This window comes from Syngnathus scovelli, chromosome 1 (assembly GCF_024217435.2).
Source record: "Syngnathus scovelli strain Florida chromosome 1, RoL_Ssco_1.2, whole genome shotgun sequence".
NCBI classification, from domain to species: Eukaryota; Metazoa; Chordata; class Actinopteri; order Syngnathiformes; family Syngnathidae; genus Syngnathus; species Syngnathus scovelli.
This window is the reverse complement of record NC_090847.1, coordinates 16,355,227-16,375,203: the sequence shown is the minus strand read 5'-3', so window position 1 is coordinate 16,375,203 and position 19,977 is coordinate 16,355,227. Positions and strand designations below refer to the sequence as shown.

At 39.7% G+C, this 19,977-nt stretch overlaps 1 protein-coding gene across 4 annotated transcripts in view; it reads left to right on the top strand.

The window, feature by feature from the left end:
- aff2 (AF4/FMR2 family, member 2) overlaps nucleotides 1–19,977 on the top strand; it is a 116,160-nt gene that overhangs the window by 29,840 nt on the left and 66,343 nt on the right. For all 4 annotated transcript variants that reach the window (XM_049733838.2, XM_049733832.2, XM_049733822.2 and 1 more), the window contains exons 2-4: nucleotides 12,034–12,154; nucleotides 16,936–17,581; nucleotides 18,620–19,008. In XM_049733838.2, the coding sequence (XP_049589795.1) occupies nucleotides 12,034–12,154; nucleotides 16,936–17,581; nucleotides 18,620–19,008 (1,156 nt within the window). The remainder of the gene's footprint in view (nucleotides 1–12,033; nucleotides 12,155–16,935; nucleotides 17,582–18,619; nucleotides 19,009–19,977) is intronic.

Genomic DNA, 19,977 nt, shown 5'->3' with positions numbered 1-19,977 from the left:
CAGTAAGACCATGGGCAATTTTGGCCAAGATGGTGGCCTTTTGATGGGAGCGAACAATCAGCTCTTACTGACCAAACAAAACTTCTTGGTGCCTTTTTGACACACTACTCCCAAGTGGCATGATTCACTCACAGCATTGACTTTTTCTTATACTTGTGAATGTCAATGAAATCTGTGAAGCACACTTTCAATTTAAAAACACCTTATATTCAAAAGGAGAGTACACATTTGGAGGTCATCAGTAAAAAAAGAGGACTTCCTACTATGCTGTCGAATATTGAAATCAATTAGCTTCAACTGTCGCAAATGAATATGGCCACACACATAATGACTTGAATTTAACTGATTAAGCATTTGTCTGCTTTGCTAGAGTCCAATTGAAGTATGAGTGCACTTTAAATGTATCAAATGTATGAAAGTAATGATGTCTAAAATTATTTTTAATTTCCAAGATGTAGAGGTGGAGATGCTAGTACCGTGTCTCAAAAGGCACCATGCAGCTTTGTTTGGTCAGGGAATGCGAAAGGCTTCTCTCCATCTTGGCCAAAATTGCAAAAGATGTCATTGTTGTCGGGAGGAGTACAAGTACCGCCATTGAGCTGAAGGATAAATGACTTCAGCATGAGACTTACGGACTGCCATGAAAAACAATATTTCTGCGTACCACCGGCAGGCACAACTTGCCTCAAAAAAGGGACCGGATAGGCTTGAAGCTTAATTTGTCTGCACTGGAAGAAGAAGTGGCATCCATCCACTCTATACAGTCAATGTCTGTATATAGACGGCCATCTTTTATCTGAATGTATCACTTAATGCAAGTCAATTCAGTCATTATATGTCAGCTACTTCATTTGTTCTGGCTGTCGCTCAGCTGCACCTTACACAATCAATGATCGGACATACTTTCTGAATAAAAAAAATGAGAATTTTCACACCTTATCTGTGAATTTTCACATGTCCTTCACAATCCTTTTATCACATTTAGGAAAAAGAGAGTGAAGTCATCTTCATTAGTGTGTTGTTGAGGATTATCTCCAAGAAAAAATTGAAAGGTTACCTTGAATTTCAGCGGAATAAGTTTAAAAACAATGATAATTGTAATTCTTGAATATCCTATTGTTGGCCCATTTTAAGAGGTTAGTCTATCATCATATTTTGTGTTTCTATAAAAAGTAGTGAGAGGCCTTTCATGCATTTGCAATGAAGTCAGGGACGTGGTGTGACGTTCTTTAGAGACACCAGAGTCCGTGTTTGCTCTGACAACGATTCTGCTCAAAAGTGTTTGCTCTCGGAAATGTGTCTGAGTGGCCTGTTTTCATTGTGTCACACACACTCGAGAATCTCGCCCTTCTGATCTCTCCTTCTTATCGTTCTTTCCATTCCTTTTATTCCAGTGGTCCCTAAAAGCCATTACTGGATGTCTGAGTACTCACAATAAAGCAGGCCCACCATTAAATATGGACACCACACTCATTTAACACACATGCAGTCGTGTGCACGTACTACACACACACACACGCATGTACGCACGCGTGCACACACACACGAACGTACTACACACGCACACATGCACACACACACACACACGCACACACAGACCGGCCATGGGTTTTAGTGTTATTTTGAAAAATATTCTCAAATGTATTTGAGTGACATTAGCCATAATTGTGTTCAGTATTTTTACAATGTAGCATGTGAAATGTTTGTACATATAACATATAAATATGAGTAAAAAATAATTTAAATGGAAAAAGAAATCAATTTTATGGTCAAACCATGATTTGTGAAGTGACTTTTAATATTTTCCAAGTGCCTCCATAAAGATTTTTCACCTACCCTTTTTTTGCACACTGCTTATCCTCATTGGCAGCTGACTTTGGGTCAGAGTCGGGATACACCCTGGACTGGGACTACTCCCAGAACACCCACTCGAGCATGTAGAGAACATGCAAATGTTAAACACGAGTGTAGTTTTCGAACACCCAGACTCATTGTGCTGCCCATTACAGTAATTTGTACATAGATTACAATCCAGTAAATGTGACCTCTGGAAGTGACCTTGTCGTGAACACAGCAAGCACATATAATTGGTGACTTGTGGGAGTTGGCAGCTTTATATTGCCTGAGGAGCAGTTGCAATGCCTTGCACAAGGGTGCCTCAGCCATGTGTGTCAGGCCAGGGGGTACGGCGGTACAATTTCAGACCATCTGGGAGCACAATCTACCACCTGACTCATGAGGGCAACTCTGTGCAAGCAGATGGGACAGTTGACTTCAATCCAAACTATTTCGGAGTTCAGAATAATTGACCAGCTTTGTGTTAGTTGTGTGCCAGTGTAACAAACCATTGGCCAAATATCTTAACTATAATCACAGTTGCTTTGAGACAATGTTTGACACTCACTAGCATACAGCAGCACACAAATAAGTACAAATTCATACCACCTTCTTAGATCATATTAGGTAACAGGAGTACTATCAATAATCAACGAAAGAACATTCACAATGTAAACAGCAATGTTTCTTTATTATATTGATGTTTTTTGGGTCATGTCTGGTTCAGGAAAAACTGGACTAACATTCTCTGGACTAACATTCATGCGGTATCCATTAATTGTCCTCGTGAGCTGAGCTGGAACCCATTCCATCACACGTTGGGCATAAGGCCGGGTGCACCCTAGACTAGTCGGTACTGGTCGGTAGCCAACAGCTGCTCTCTTATAGACAAACATTTAGAGTTGTCCTTAAACCGAAAATGCGTTTTTTTTTTAAAAATGTAGGAGGCAAGGCTATTTTAGCCAATGAAAACTATTTTGTTGATGAAATAAAACCAAAAATGTTTTTAAAAAATTAAAACAAACTGAAACCACATGTTTCAAAATTAATGGAAACTAAATAAACGTATTGCAATAATGCCCTTCGTTTTTATTAGTTCAGTACATGAGCCTTTGGGATTGCTTTTAAATGTATTTACTTTGGTATTACTACTAGAAAGGTCAACCAGTCGTCGAGGAGTTCTAGTGCTTTTAATGTGTGTCGCCTAGAAGCAATGTCATCTAGCGGCAGCCAGTAAGAAGCGTAACAGCGCTTGCAGTTTGCGTGTTTGGAATGACTTCCCTGCTTTTGTTACTCAGCCCGAGGGGCAATGCTTGATAACATGTTGATCTTGTATTGGGTCATATTTGAAAAATATACTATGTATATACTATACTATATATACTATACATACCAAAAAAAAAAAAGGTGCTCTCGCTAAGTTTCTTTAGAGATCCGAAAGATTTTGTGAATTTAAACACTGATAATTTTCTTAGCACACAACAAAAGGAAATGAATATGATGCGATGTGATCTGATGCAAAAGTGAAAACCACAAAGTGGTGTCCTCCTTTTCCTGGCCTTGCTCTTGGTCTGTTTATCCATCCATCAGTGTCACCCACACGCCTTTGTGTGATAAGCATGAAAACGAAGCCAAAAGGTACAAATATGTTTGAAGCCCTTGTCTCATTATAATGCCCGCTGTGACGTGTAACACATACATAGCCACCGGGACGCGATTGTGAGATTTTTGATGTTATTCATCTTTACAATAAAAAAAGTACTAGCTGTATATATCCACGTTGATAGCATTCTGGCTCATCTTCTTCTCTGTGGGTCCAGGGATGCCTGCTGATATTTCCTCTGATGTCTAATGCCTTCAGAATGAACACACAAACCAGAGAAAATACACACAAACACACGCTGACAAAAATGTGTCGTTGAAGTGACACTTCAAACAAAGCTTTTGTCTGCAGCCTGACAGCTATTCCTCTTTCCTTCCCCCTCTCCTCCCCCTCTCATTATCCCCCTCACTCCTCCCTGTCATTCCAAAGCACTCCTACGAGCTGCGCAGACACCCACCCCTTTCCCCCACTACATGAACACACACAGTGAGCACATTCAAGGGTTTATACTTAATTGAGCCGCTCGGCTTAATGCAGGCTAAATAAAATGCAAAGACTGAAAGTGTATGAAGGGCTTTGCATAACACTACTTGAGACAAAGGTGTTAATCAGGAGCATTTCATCTGTTGACGATGGATTAATTAAATAATTTTCTCCAAACGATGTTCCGAATTATTCATTACAAGCCACAATGCATGCACAAACAAAGCTTCATTGTCTTTACTGACGACTGAGTTTTTTTTTTTTGTGGTCATCGTTTACTCTTTGGTTCAATACACTTGGACTTTTGTTCGATAAAAAGTGAACACATAAATGAATACATAAAGGATTCTCACATACCGTATTTTCTGGATTATAAATCGCTCCGGAGTACAAGTCGTACCAGCCATAAAATGCATAATAAAGAAGAAAAAGAAAAAAAACACATATAAGTCGCGCCGGACTACATTTTTGGGGGGGCTTTAGTGGACAAAATCCAACACCAAGAGCAGACATGAATGGGCAACAACAGGCGAAACAATACGGTATGCTAACGTTACATAAACAAATGAGGACCTTAGAACGTGCCTGAAGTAACATTTTAACATTTATTCAAATAACTATAACATAAATAACACATTTATCAAACCATCCGTGTCACTGCGACTTATAGTCCGGAAAATACTGTAATTAATAATACACATTTTTATTTGTTGTTATTGTAATACTATTTAGTTGTACTCATCAGAAATGTATCCTTGGTTGTCTATCCATGCCAGGTGCATATAGTGATAGGCAGAAAAATTAAATGCTCTTCAATTGGATGATAAAAGGTAGCTATACATTATTTAGAATGCAGGTACTGTACGTTTTATTAACATTTGCATGAGTGTTAAGAGCTACCAGTGCATCAAACACTCCTACTGTAATAGAAAACACATGTAATATACAGTATAATCAGTACTCTGCTGAATAAAGGCTAAAGTTAAATCTCTTATATGACGCACATCGACGGACCTATTTATATTACCATAGCGATTTCCAACGAGTAGTAATTTCTCCAATGCAAAAGCTCTGATGCATAAAATGGCAAATAGGAAGTCTGTTTTATGCACGAATGCTGCTCTTGCTGTTTTCTGTTGCCGTCTGCTCTGTTATGCGACTTGAAGTTCATGCATGTGTGTGTGTGTGTGTGTGTGTGAGAGTGTGTGTCTGTGAGTGTGACAAAACGGCGGTATTGGCTTCTGTGTGGAGTACCGATACCTTGAAATAATACTGGTATACGCAGGCCGATACCTGGTCCCGATTCCTAATATATAAACCCGTGTTGAATGGTTGTGTACTATATATTTTATATGATATGTTCATTATAAGTATTTATAAGACTAAAATGTTTTATGTCTACAGTATTTTAAATGTATTTTAATTAATTTTAGATTATTTGTGAATGCTGAAAAGTTGATTCCCAAAATGCACAATTGCTTGCAGCGTGCCGCATTCTTCTGTGTGTTGTTTGGATGTTTTTCCCATGCTTCCTCCCACATTTGAAAAAACACACGTTAGGGTCACTAAAAACTAAATTGTTCGTAGGTGTGAATGTGAATAGTTGTCCTTTACTCACCTGGCAGGCTCCAGCTCATTTGTGACTCTAATGGGGACATAATATAATAAGCTGCGTAGAAAATGGGTTGATGAATAAGTACAACACTTGTTCAGTGTTTAATGTGTGAACAGCCAAGAGGGTTACACGATCCCAGTGCCAATGTACTGTCATGACATGAGGGAGAAATTGACAAGAAACCTGTCGGACTCATCAGGTCCTCCTCCTGGCAATTGACCTTGTCATATGTGACCCCCTGTCCTACAGTATGTGAATCATAATGATTACCTGTTCAAGATGGCAAGTTGTGCTGCAGAAACTCAATAGCAATTTGGAAAAGGGTGGACAGAATGTGAGCTAGACCTAAGTAATGAAATGAAAAGAAGTCATGCTAGGGTGCAATGATGGTAAATGAAAGTTGCTGTGGGAGTGTAGAAATGTTTGGATTGATGGATGCCTCACATTTCTGACCACTGACTTTTGGAAGTGCATGGGAATGTCACTTGAACACAGGCAAAGTAAATGTAGGCTACTGCAATTTTAACCAAGACAGAGAAATCCTGATTATAATAATTTAGCATATTTTGCAGTGTATTTATATCACAATGATCTTGTTTATTCCATTGCAGTTTTGCATGTATCTTTACAACACTTGTCCTCCCTCTCTTATGCCACACTCCTAAATTTTCAACAATCCACAGGGCTTATATTTGGTTTTATGGGAGTAATGTGTTTCCACTGGTCACAGTAAATGTATGTTGTTAGAGACTTGCATACATACAATTACAGCCCTCTGCTCCACAACTCTTATTTTGATTGGGACATAATTGTTTTTAAAAACTCAACGTTTTAGCTTTTTCATCTCCAAACCACTGCAAAAAAAAAAAAGACAAGTGGCCAAAAATTTCCATGGTCAGGAAATGACACCATATATGAATGTAGTTATTACCTTAAATTGTAAAATCACATGAAAACTTTGGTTTGCCCATGAGGAGTTCCTGTGTTTCTGAACTACAAGTCCATTTGCAATATTAATATATCCTGAGGGATGCTGCTGGGGGATCACAGCCAATCAGTGGTGGATGATTGTCATTTAGGACGTCAATTTACTGCGTGAACATTGTCTAAAACACCAACCAGTGACAAAATATCCAGAAGGTAAGACAGGAAAATTAATCACAGAATACATGACATCTGGTCCTATGATTGCAATGGAGTGTTTATAGATAATGTCCGCAGACAGCACTGCCCCATATCACATTTCTCTAGTTAGTTTAATTAATTGGAGTGACATGCTGTCCTGCTGCTATAATAACTACTGCCAAAGTGGTTATGTACTTTAGCTGAAGCTGCAATGGCCAAAACGAAAAGATAATGCTGATCTGGGGATACCAATCTGCACGGAATTGTGCCAGACTGTGCCACTTGATGACAACAGGGCTTTAAAACCAGCAATATGCGCTACAACAAAATCTACCAGGATCTACAGAAATGTCCTGAGGGGATGGCAATTTTTTTGTTTCTCTAATGCAAGGAACATGTGTCTGTCTGAAGGCTGTATTCCATCATGTTGCTGCAGATTCTGGTGACTACCAGAACACAGTGGGAAGCCTGAATGGAAAACAGCCCCCATTAATGGCTCCACTAACACCTGTGCCTTTCCTACTGTGTCATATCATCCAATCTGCGCTGAAAAGAGCTCATCAGAACTGTGGGAAGCATTTAAACATAAAAGCCCCATTTGCATGTTTCCTCATTTAAATGAGCAGAGCCGCTGCGTGCTGTCACTGTTCACTGTTATGAATGTTTTGCTTCAAAGTGATCCGATAATTTGGCTCTCTTTTGCGAAATTATAAAATATGCATTTACAAAACATAGTTTCAGATGCAAGATAAATGGTGATATGTTCACTTGAGCTGAAACAAATGCTTTTCATCTTCAAGGGAACACTTTAATCCAGTAAGTGTGCAAAATATGTGCACGGGCTTATTGCGCTCAGATGGCAAAGAAAAACTTTGCTCCGAATGTCTGGATGGCTTTAAATTAGTTGAAACATATTTCAAGTGGTTGCCTTGAACTGTTCTGACAGTTCTTCCCAGAAGACACAAATACTGCATGAGTGCTCACAGTGATGTGGACCCACAAACTCTCAGTGACACACACAGGCCGCTGCCTTCTTTCTAAATAACGACAGAACACACCGAAATATCATCTTTTTTCTTGGAGCTCAAACGTTTCAATGTTTGTACTGTCAAGTGTTTCACAAGCATTTAACTGTGGATTTTATGTTGTGTGCTCTTGGCCAAAAGATGGGACCAAATTCATATTGAAAGTTCTTTCCTTAAAATATTTTTGTTTGTAAATTGTTTAAATTAAAGGTGTTGATTTTTAATCCAATACAAATAATTTTACGCATTCGATGACGACATGTATCCATTTCACAGGTGACTAGGTTAATTGGAAATATTTGAAAGTCCTGATTGGTTTTACAAGGAGCGTCCTCCAAAAGCTCAGTTGCTCAAGGGTGGTCCAAGTTTCATCACTTTATGAACAACTGTGTGAGTAAATAATCCAGCACATTAAGAACAACTTTCTCAACGTAAAATTGCCCAAAATTTAAGGATTTTTTCATCAATGGACCATGATGTCATCAAAAAGACTCAAAGGGTCTGGGGAAATCACTGCATGTAAGCGTCAAGACCCAAAAGCAAAATTGAATGCTCGAGACCGATGCTTCAGGCAGTACTGCATTAAAAACCGGCATGGTTGTGCCACATGGGCCCAGGAACACTTAAAAATGAAACAATAACATATAGCAGTTTAAACTTGAATATTTTCTTTTTGTATTGTTTTGAAGAAATTTTCAAATCATTGTATTCTGTTTTTATTGATGGAAATGCAATCTGACTCGAAGGCCATACCTTATACAAGTCCAATATTGTTAGTTGAAACACCTGAAAATGTGCAAGAGAAGGCAGCCATGGTTTCATGAGTGTGTGTGTGTGTGTGTGTGTGTGTGTGTGTGTGTGTGTGTGTGTGTGTGTGTGTGTGTGTGTGTGTGTGTGTGTGTGTGTGTGTGTGTGTGTGTGTGTGTGTGCGTGGGTGGGTGAGTGAATGAAAAGAGTGTGTGAATAGTTCTCAGGGGAGACCAGCATAGCTCTGTTGAGATTAAATTCCCAGAGTTTACTCTGGCTATCAGCATTACTTCAGGATACGTACATGCACACACACACACGCACGCACGCATGCACAGACCCAACACACACACACTCACACATGAAGTGTCCTCCTTTGTCAGCAATCATTTGGAATGAGAAGAAGTAGTTTCCTGCAGCGACTCTATGATGCTAAGTTGACACTGTAACCAACATCATGTTGCTGAGAATAGAAAAAAAAGTTTAGTCATTCAAAGTCCTGGTAAAAATGAAAGATCTGATTGACGTCTGATGTAAGGTGCTGCACTGTAAAGTGTGTCAAGTGGAGTCAGACAGCGGGCCCAGGAATATGTTGAGTGTGTTAGGCATGGGGAAAAATAACCAATAAACAACGATGCATCTTCATAACTGCCTAAGATGCAATGGCCCCAAATTTAATCATTATGTCAAAGATATAATTTAACAATTTGGACGCTCCAAGTGACAAGCGGTGAAATAGTAATTCAATTGTAATTGAAATGAAAGACTTTCATCTTTTATTACTTACTAATATGTGTCTGATAATTTCATTCATGATTGCTTCCTCCCCTGTTGCATCACAAGTCGTCTCACTGCCCTCAGTGGCCGTCAAGGTTGCAAGTGAAGGGGTGGCACGATGTGAACACATAGTGGTCTGCGTCTCCTGCTTCTTCAGAATACAGCTATTAACTCCTGAATGAAATCCAAAATATTTGTACACCTGTATCTCTTTCATGTCAAATTATATTGTGTATATAAATTAAAGTGAATCACAGGAGGCGTGTCAAGATCTCAACTTGTCAATGATGGACATGTACACATCTCTTGTGTGCATGGAGCTTGTGCTGCATATTTGTGTCATGTGACTTACTGAGCTGTCACCTATCTCTGTGTACAGACAGATGATGAACGCTCTCCTCTGACGCAGTCACACAAACCCACACAAACACACACGCACCCAGACTTGTCAATCATTTTACAGGAATTCCCATTGCTCTGTTACTTTTTGCTCATGCCTTCATCTCATCCTACTTTTCTGTCCTCTTCCCTCTACTCAGTCTTTCATCATTCTCTTATTTTCTTTCCTTTTAAGAAACAGTCGGTTACCCTGCGAGGATTTCTTTTTTGTTCCCATGGGCCTCTATGCCCCAATGCTCTCCCTCCCCTTCTTCTGGTCGCCCCTCTCCATTCTTCCTGTCTCTCACCTACACATCTTACTGGGAGATTAGATGTCAGAGGAGAGGTCTGGCGCAGGAAAAGAGAATGTCTCTTTTAATTGTGTTGATGGCTAATTAGGCCCTCCGTCTACTCTCAGTGCAGCATGTTGGCTGAAACAAGATGCCCTTTCCTGGGTCAATAGACCACAGGCGTGCACGTAGCGTGTGCTTGTTCACAGACATTTTAAACCTCTAAGAGCCGCTTGTCGATTTCTCTGTGGACTGATCGCTAGACCACAGCTGAGTGAAAAGCTTTGGGTTAGCATAATAAAACGTAGCCTTTGCTTAAAAATAGACGGTATAATGCGGGAAACAATCTACACCATTATTACGCTCCACAGATCACTTGTTTCAATTAATGCTTCCAGCTGCGTTACACAGGAAACATTCATGAATCATATACCCGGCAGCACTCATGGGTGAGGTATAAGCCAAGAAAGTACTTCCCAGAACGACTGATTAAAAGCTCACTTAATTCAGATTTGATCAACGACACCAAGAGAGGACATGAAGGGAATGTGGCATAGCTCAGTAGGTACATTATGTCATCAACACTACACTACCTAAATCCCACGCAGGCCACTAAAGTTAAAACACAGGAATGAAAGTGACCATCTCATACCATACGGTACTTACGAATAAAAAACAGAGTCGCCTTTGGGATCTTTGGGATTAGAGGAAGAATAATTATGCTCATTTTTGCATTATAGCTTTTTATCTGAAATGTCTACCCTTCTGGATCACAAACAATTTGCGATAAAAAGTCTTTGTGACATTTTCATACTCAGACCTGCTGGCTGACAAGCATTGAGGAGAATTGAAAGAGACACATGCATATATGCTGTAGGAGCTGGAGGAGCAAAAAAGAGAAGTGCATGGCTACTCTGCGGAGCAGCAGTTCATATCGTATTTAGCAAACGGTTGGGTTGACACTTGTGCGGAAATCTTGTTTGAGCTCTGTGGAGCCACTGAGACACCCTTTAAGATGAGAACTGCTGCAAGAATAATCAATAGAATGTCAACATGCAATGCAATATATATTTCAAGAGAATATCAATAATTTATTAATGAAAAATCTTCAGGTGTGCAGTGTACTGTACTTAAAAAAGAAAAATACATTTGTATCTTTATTCTGTTAATTGATTGGAAAAAATCCACCGGATAATCGATTCTGAAATAGATGTGAATTTAGACTGACCAAATAAAATTACATTCTTCTCTCAGTAAGCACAATAATTGCAAGTTGCATTTGACTTAGACTTAGACTTAGACTTAGACTCAACTTTATTAATCCCTTGGGATTACTCCTTCAGGGAAATTCTGTGTCCAGTAGCAGTAAAATACAAGATACACAAGAAAAACACAAGAGATCAAGCAGGAGATGTTTTTTAATGCAAAACCTCATGCATGTGTTGGAAGTTACACTCCAAGAGTTGAATTTTCATAATGAGAGGTCCAGTTATTATTAGCAACCTATGTACATTTAACCCATTTCGTGGTATGAATTAAAGTCTCAATTTCCTGTCATTTTTTTTCCAATGTCATAGTGAGGTGGAAAATAATATTCTATTCTATACCCTAATAAATCAAATAATTTAATATATATAATAAAACAATTTGTTTTTCTTTGGGGTTTCAAATTCATTGGAATTCTAATGTAAGCAATTTTATTTAATGGCAAGTTTGGTTGTTCTTCTGACTTATATGAGGTAATCATTATTGATATGCTGTACTGATACACTTGCAACATAAAAATACTGTCAATATGTAGAGTGACAAATTACACTATATATAACTTAAGTATGACTATTCTGTCCAACAGTAAATTACCCATGATTGCATCTTGTAATCAACTTCCAGCAATGATACAGCCATATCTTTAATTTAATACATCTTGTATTTTGGGAATTAAGTGATCCATTGTTTTTCTTTCCTTTTTTTTTTTTTTTTCATTTAGGTCAGAAATGGGTGGTTGGGGAATTGTGTATCAGCTATCATGCTTTTATTTGCCATTGGTAATGCTTGATTTTGTCCACATGTCTGACGTAAAAAGACAGTAGTGTCTGCCAGTGGATTGTTCTCAGTGGGGAACATTAATGAGTTTTTCTTTCGGTTTCCCTTTAGCCATTTGGAGTCGGAGCGCAGTGTCCTGAAAAGGAGAGAATGGGAGAGGAGGACCCAGGAGGTCCAACAGGATGAAGATTTGTTCTTGACTGGATTCAACCTGTTTGGTGAACCTTACAAAGTAAGTGAAAGTGACTGACGGCACTGAATTTATAAGATAATAAAATATAAGATTATAAAACACAAGAGAGGTGTCACAGTGATAGATTTAACGGGGTTTCTCAACAAGGGGTGGTGCGAGAGTGAAATATTCTTCAAAATTGGATTTATCTCAAGCATAAAAATGAGATTAGGCGAAAATGTGTTAGTTGTTGTGATTGTAATCATTCAGTAATCAAACCATATTTAGAAATTGCATCAAATCAAAAGACTGTTCCAAATTTTCAGGCATTTGCATTTCATTTAGTATTTTTTATACAATTCAAAACAACTTGATTTATATAGTGCATTTTATAACAGCTAGAGCTATATCAAAGCACTTTACATATGACAATTGGACAACCACAAAGACAGTAAACTGTAAAATAATAAAACAGTCAATTAAACCACTAATTAATATATAGTCGTCGAAAGCCAAATAATAAAAATGGGCCTTCAAACGGGCCTTTAAAGCTGGACAGAGAGGGGGCTTGCCTAACATTTGAGGGGAGGTCATTCCAGAGGGAAGGACCGGCAACATAAAAGGCTCAATCCCCTCTGAGGCTCCGCTTAGTCCTCTGCACTTTCAGTAGCGTCTGGTCTGGTCTGTGGATGTGTGGCACCGGGGAGGTGTGTAGGGCTAGATTACTGTTTCTAAGTGCTGTTGAAAAAGGAAGGGTTTCACCTTAGCCATTTTCCTAAGAAGGAAGAAGCTGAATTTAACAACTGCACTGATCTGCCAGTCCAATTTACAATCACTGTTCAATTTAAAACTCAAGTTCAAGACTGTTGGCTTTAGATAAGGTGCCAGTCAACAGGGTGGGATGTACAAGGGTCATTATAACCAAAAAACATAGTTTCTGTTCTCTTTCCATTGAAATTTAGAACATTGAGTGATACCCAGGCTTTGATTTCCTCTAGGAAAGACAATAGTGGTCATAAGGAGAATGCATCCTTTTTGCAAAGCGTGACATAGATCTGATAGTCATCCGCAGAGCAGTGAAAGCCCATGTTTATGTAGGATGGAACTTAGAGGTAGCAAATACTTACAATAAAAATACCAAGGGGCCTCAAAATAGATCCCTGTGGAACACCATGTCCGTGACTGAGGTGCGTTGTTTCTCCCAGATAGATTCAATGCTAGCGTGCAGCTAGGCGGCCTGAGGTTGGGTGACTGACTCTTGTAATTCCTACAGTAATACCTGATTTGGGTGGATTGTAAAATCCCCCAAATTAAAGATGAAAGTCAGCATTTAAAGCACATCTTATTTATTTAATTGGAAATCCAGTGTGCCACGTTCAAGGTATATAAGGAATAATAGCCTACAGAACAAACTGAATGAATGAATGAATGAACGAATAGGTCCAGGTGCCACGTTCAATGAACAAGGAATAAATAAATAATAACCAAATGATGAACATGACATCTAGACTCAGATCTATTTATTTCGCATTGTGGGGCTGATTATAATAAGATCTTAAAAACTGTATCTCACTGAGAATTTTTCTTAAACATGTTGAGAAAACCTCAATTAACATTTCAGGTATAGGACCGTGCGCATCCCCTGAGAGAATGTTAATTTGTGACACTGTTGTGTTTCTGTTAGATCATAATGTTTGATTACAAAAATAAACTGTTATTAACAACTTTCAGTCACTGCATCAGACATTTGTAAATTCAATACGCATTTTCTCCCTGAGAGGTAAAATGAAACCTGAGCTTTTGGTGCATCTCTTGCGGTGCGCAGGTCGACCTAATGCTGTGACTGTTTGGGAGAAAATATGATGGGTGGGGCATTTTGTAATCCTTCAGGCCAAAAAGCGGATTTGACCATGCACAGAGGTTTATGTTTATTTGTTTCATATTCCTGTGTTCCTCCTCTATACAGTACATGCCCTTGCTACAGCTCAGCTCCTACGCCCATGACTCATGACAAATGGCTCTGGCATACTTTGTTCCTTGGCTCTGTTGATTTATTTGTCCTGCTTGAGATTTCAGTTTTTACTGAAGGCGTCACTTTACAGATACATACAATCATAGGGCCTCCTCAATCGTGCGGCCCACGCTTGCTCAGTTCTTTGAGATCTGTATCTCTTTGTTATCACCAGGGATTTACGTAGAGAAAACCTTCATCTCAATCATTATTTTTGTTTTTTTCTTCATTCATTCTGCCTTCATATCATTTGGGTGTCTGTCACTGTCTGACTTTCTCATTTACTTTGACTCTGTCACCTATTAGCTAATCCCTCGCTAAACCCATTAGACACATACAAGAGCACACATACACACAAATGCAGGTATTAATCCCTGCCTCTGTTTTCCATATTTTCTTTGTGAATATGTTTTCACATCCTCTGCAGCCACCACATTTTTATTCACAAGATAGAGATAGAGAACAAGGTAATATATTCACAGCCGACTTTAGTGCGCAATGGTTTGTGTAGTGGAAGTGTGTGTATGAAAAATAATTTGTTGAGATGATTTGAATACAAATTGTGACTCGTGAAAATATACTAAACAATAGATACAATGTTATGTTCATGCTGCTTTTTTAGTGTAAAATAAAGGACACAAACAAATGCCTCAGGATTTAGTTAGACATGTTATTGAGGGCTGCTGAAATAGAATTCCAACAATTGCAAAACATTTTCTACCGCTTCTCCTGTACAGGGTTGGGGTCATGGGCAAGTCGAGCCTTACCACCTTACTTTGGTCAGGAGGCTTTACTTATCGCCGGTTAATCACAAGGAACCTATAAACCTGTGGTCACCAATGTGATGTAATGGTAAAGCTGGGCATTTACTTTTACATGCCCCGTCCAACCTGACAATTTGGTGACTGAAAGTACACCAAACTTTAGACCAGCTGAAAGCAGGTTACACACGGACACATGTTTGGGGATGGAAGGCCGTCTCCAAGTGCCTACTTCACAGCTGCCAACACTACATCATTGGCAAGTGGAGCTCTTCTCGCAGTTCCTTCTAAACGTTGCTCACGTTGATCTTATGGACCCCAGCAAGTTCATTTATTTTTCTGCTATGTAGACCATGTGCCTCTCCAGCACTGAATCTAAAAGGAATGAGATGTGCTGCCTCCATTTGCCGAGAAGTTGGCGGTGTTCATTCCCACAGCTGGCTGGTTTCTGGCTGCGTGCATCGAGGTTAATATTCAAAGAAAGTAAACTCTACCCCTGCTCACAGTTAGAGTTATTTACTATATATCATCAGAACATCAGTGCTTGGCAAAATACGGCCCAGGACCGAAATCCAGCCGACCTACACTCTCTGACTGGTCCTCACATTAACAATAAAGTCTAAGTAGAATCTAAAATATAACAAGCGCAATGTCCGTCTTCAGTGAATTCATCCCTGTCTCTGTTTTAGCAAACAAGAAAATATGTTTTTCTAATTACACAGAACATAATAAAGACAAGGTTGAGATTAGCATGTTGGCTTGGCCCGGGGCAAGTGGTCCCTTTGCAAAAGGGTTCGGGTTACCCACTACTACACTACATTCAGATTCTTCCTCTGTGTGGTGTCTTCTAACAGCTGTAAAGCAATGTTGTTAGCAATTTATTAGGCTCGTTTGCTTATTGATTTATTTTAAACTCACACATTTACTTTTTATTTGCTCGATACGTCACTTTAACTGACATAGGGTGCACTGGAGATGTTAAAAACTTAAAGAGTTGGACAGAATTGGCTATTTGAAAGTCTGATCTAGCTGTGTCGTTTATTGGGCAATGAATTGACAAAGTAAATGAAGTAATGCACAAAATATTTTGCGAGATAGCCAATGTGTAGTTAACCGTTGGTTTGGTGATCCATGAATTTTTGCATAAACAAAACCATCCCTGGCAGTAATAGTAGTAATTGTCATCCACTGATTAAACTGTATTCAGTAGAAGCAAATCAATGGTGGGCATAATCTTCGAGCCTGCATGCTTCATAAAGCACACTCTTGCAGAATTCCCTGCTCAGCAATAAGATCTTTGAGTGGATCATTGCCTATTATTACACTGTTTGATTGTTGACAGAAATAAAATTGATAAACACACAAAAATGCAATTCTCTTGAATTATTTTAGCATGTACGTTACAGTGTATGGTTCAACTTGTTGAGCAACCTAAAGACTGACAGAGCATTGTTCCATTTTGAACTACTTTTCTGTTTATTTGTTATCTGGCATGTGTTGTCTTCATTAAATTACTAACAGGTACCATGGATATATTCATTTTTGGCTCATGATTAATATTTGCAACACGAAAAGACACGAGAGTATTAGGGAACAACTACTGCGCTTTACGTCTTTGCCTTTCTGAAAGGATCTCGGGCTGAAACGACGGATGATGAAATGGAGTGGTTTCATCATTAAAGAACCTGTCAAAGACTCTTAACTATTCCGGGGAACATCTTAGCATGAGCACGTAACAGCTGAAGGGGCTTTTGGATCATAAATCAGTAGAAGCTAGACTGCCCTCCTCGCGATGATTGCTTGAGAACCTGAGGTCAGGCTAATAATGATTCCTGCTCCATTAGTTTTACTGCTCCAGCCTGGACCGGACCCTCTTAAGGATGCGATGTGTTTAATTAATCATCTTGTCCTGGTGCCTGATCAGTGGTCAACCAATTCGTCTCTTCCTGTTCCTCTCCGAATGAGTAAAGAGGGCTTTTCATCAAGTGCTTAGAAATAAAACAGAAAGATGGAAAGTTAATTAATACTCCTGTCTGTCACTTTTTTCTCTTCTACCTTTCCTCTTTCAGACTAATAAAGGTGATGCGTTGGCGAGTCGGGTCCAGAACACGCTTGGCTCCTATGAAGAGATGAAAGACCTGTTCACCAGCCATTCAAACCAGAGCCACTTAGTGGGTATCCCCAAAGGCAGCAGTGCCAACAACAACAACACCATGCAACCACCAACCACTTCAGTGACTGAGAGAGCTACAATGGAGTCCCAGCTTTTCAGTGAGACCATGAATGGAGGCACGGGAACTGAGGGGGGAGGAGTGGAGCGGGGTGGAGAAAAAAGGATCGCAAGTGCGTCACTGGCATCCTCAAATTCCTTGCAACCGACTGCGTCAACAATGACAGCGTCATCAAGTGTGCAGTCATTGTCCCATCACAATTCCAAAAAGTCCAGGAGCTCCACTGAGTGGACAAAGGGAGGCCATGCGCAGAGCACCCCGGCAACAGGCCAAGGTCAGGCTCCAGGAGCTGCAAATGGAAGGGGGAAAGTCTCAATGTTTGAAGAGCAGGAACTCCCAAGGCATGATGACCTTTTTAGCTCTCTGAAAGATGAATTAGGTCTAAAACGAGATCCCAGCCCTTCTTCGTCATCTTCATCCTCTTCCTCCGCCTCCTCTGGAAGACGGCATTCTTCACATCCCACTAAAACGCTTCCTGTTCCAGGTATGTCTGACAGTAGGCCACCCAAAAAGTTGTTTGCTTGTAATCTATGTCTGCCTAAATGTTGAGCAAGCTAATTCCTAATATAAGAAGTAACCACCTCGCAACGAAGCAACATTACAGGTGATGTGTCACCATAATAATCAATGCCTTCCTTCAAACCTATCAAAGTGCAGCATTTAATTGGTTGACTTGTTGGCCGCACAATTAATTGCATGAACCGTAATGCCGCTTTTTCATTACCTCAAAACACCGCTACACCACACAGCCGCCTTTGCTTTTCTATCACGTCAGGCGTGCGGAGGGATGGGAGTGGGGTCAACTGAACTGTGAAAGCTTGGGATGCAACATGTAACATTTCACAAGCGGCGAGTCATGACTTCTGTTTTGGGGGCGGCTCGAATATGAACTGTTGCTGCATGACGTTCAAAAGTACAGCCCAGTAAATGCACGTGCTTTCTCATATAAATGAAAATAACGCCTCGTCATTCTCATTATGCGGCATCTGAAGCCCTCCAGCGGCCACCCAATAAAGTTGAGGGTACAGGGTACAGATTATACTTGGTCTGCTAACAATTTTTGGAAAAATTTGACATTTTTGGAAATCTTAATACATATGTATTCACAACCATTCCTTCTTTGATGTTCAAAGAGAAGATTGGCGTAACCCCGTATTGAGTTTCAACACCAGTTTGATTGGCACAGCTTAGCCTGAAGACTGAAACTAGGGGTAAGCCGCAAGCGCGGCAGTCAAAACTTCCCCAAAAAGTTTGTGCCACTGAATATTTGGCTTGGGTTTTTCATCTATTTAAACTCTCAGGAGAGCACTAAGTGTCCTTTAGTTCTCAGTTTGTTCCAATGTGGACGGGAAAAAAAGCAATTATTCTTTCGTTGTCATCTTAAATACTTGTGTGTTTAATGATTAATTATTCAATTTCAGTAAAATGAAAATTTAGATGTCAGATTAATTTAGTCAATACATAACAGCCAAATCATCCAGGGGGTCATTTTTTTGTTTTGTCTTCTCTTACACATACATAGATGGTGGAAATTTTCGCTCTTTGACTATGGATGCTGGTCATTGCAAATCGTCTGGCTCCCCGTTAGAAACTGAACCAAGCTCTCACCTCTCGACGTCGTCCTCCCCACTGGCTTCCACATCACTTTTGTCGGCACCTGTACCTGGCCTAACCACTCCCACATCTACATTCCCACTCGGTGGCCTATCAGGGAAGCCGATTGCGGTGCAGCAGAAACCGACAGCTTACGTTCGCCCGATGGATGGCCAGGACCAGGCGCCCATCGACTCTCCTCAATTAAAACCTCTTCCCGTGGCCCCAGAGGGGTTCAACTGTGGTCAAACATATGGGGGAAACTCTGGCAACATGAAGAATAAACTGCCTAAACTGAGTCTGAGCCACACTGCGGAGGTAAGGCAACAACAAGCATTTCATTTCATTGTCGTACTTGTTGTACAAAGATACATTTAGCAGATGCATTTCTCCAAAGTTGTCAATGACATAGTCAACAGTTCTAAATGAAATGTGCATCATCAGCTAAAGGCTTCAACAAGAATCAGGTGGACTTGCTGAAGGTGTTCAATTTTCCATCCTTTTTTCTTCACTGCTGCTGCTGATCAGGTTTAGTGCGGTAAACTCAGGCCTAATATTCTGAATGGATATACTTTACCGTATTTTTTGACATGGACTGGGAACTGGGCCCGTGTTAGCGGCATAGAAGTCATCAATGGCTAAATGACCAATGGTCTCTATTTTATTATGGTTATATCACTGGTATTGCATTGAATACTAATGAATGGTCAAGGTATTAGAGGTGGGACAAAATAGGAATTCAGTTTGTGTCTGCTACTATCCAGCAATGATCAAATATCAGAATTGTTGATTTCTAACAAATGAAGAAAAAGATATGCAAGTCTATAACCTCTTACATATTTAATCAACAGTGAATATCTTTAAAAAAAAAGTATTTCATTAACATTTGCTTTGGTAGTTGGACATATCCTCAGTTGGTATTTTACCAGAGCAGTTCCTTCTCTTTTTTCCAAGAGTTTGAGTGTTGCTTAGTAACTGTGTTGTGATATTATCCATGTTGTTGTTGCAATATTGTGATACTATCAAATTCTGGATTCCTCTGTATTTCTCACTCCTGCAAGGGGTGTTTGATGTCTATCTGATGGTAGGAAATGGTGCAGGTTTTGCAGATGAGCTTACTACCAGTGATTAGTGTTGCTCAACGTTTACTAATTTTCACAAATTTTACATGAGGAATTTTCGGGCACAACATCAGCAAAAATATTGAAATAATAATGATCCGGTCCCAATTTACTTGCAAACCCACTTACTCTGAGTGAAACGCAAGCAACAACTGACATACACACA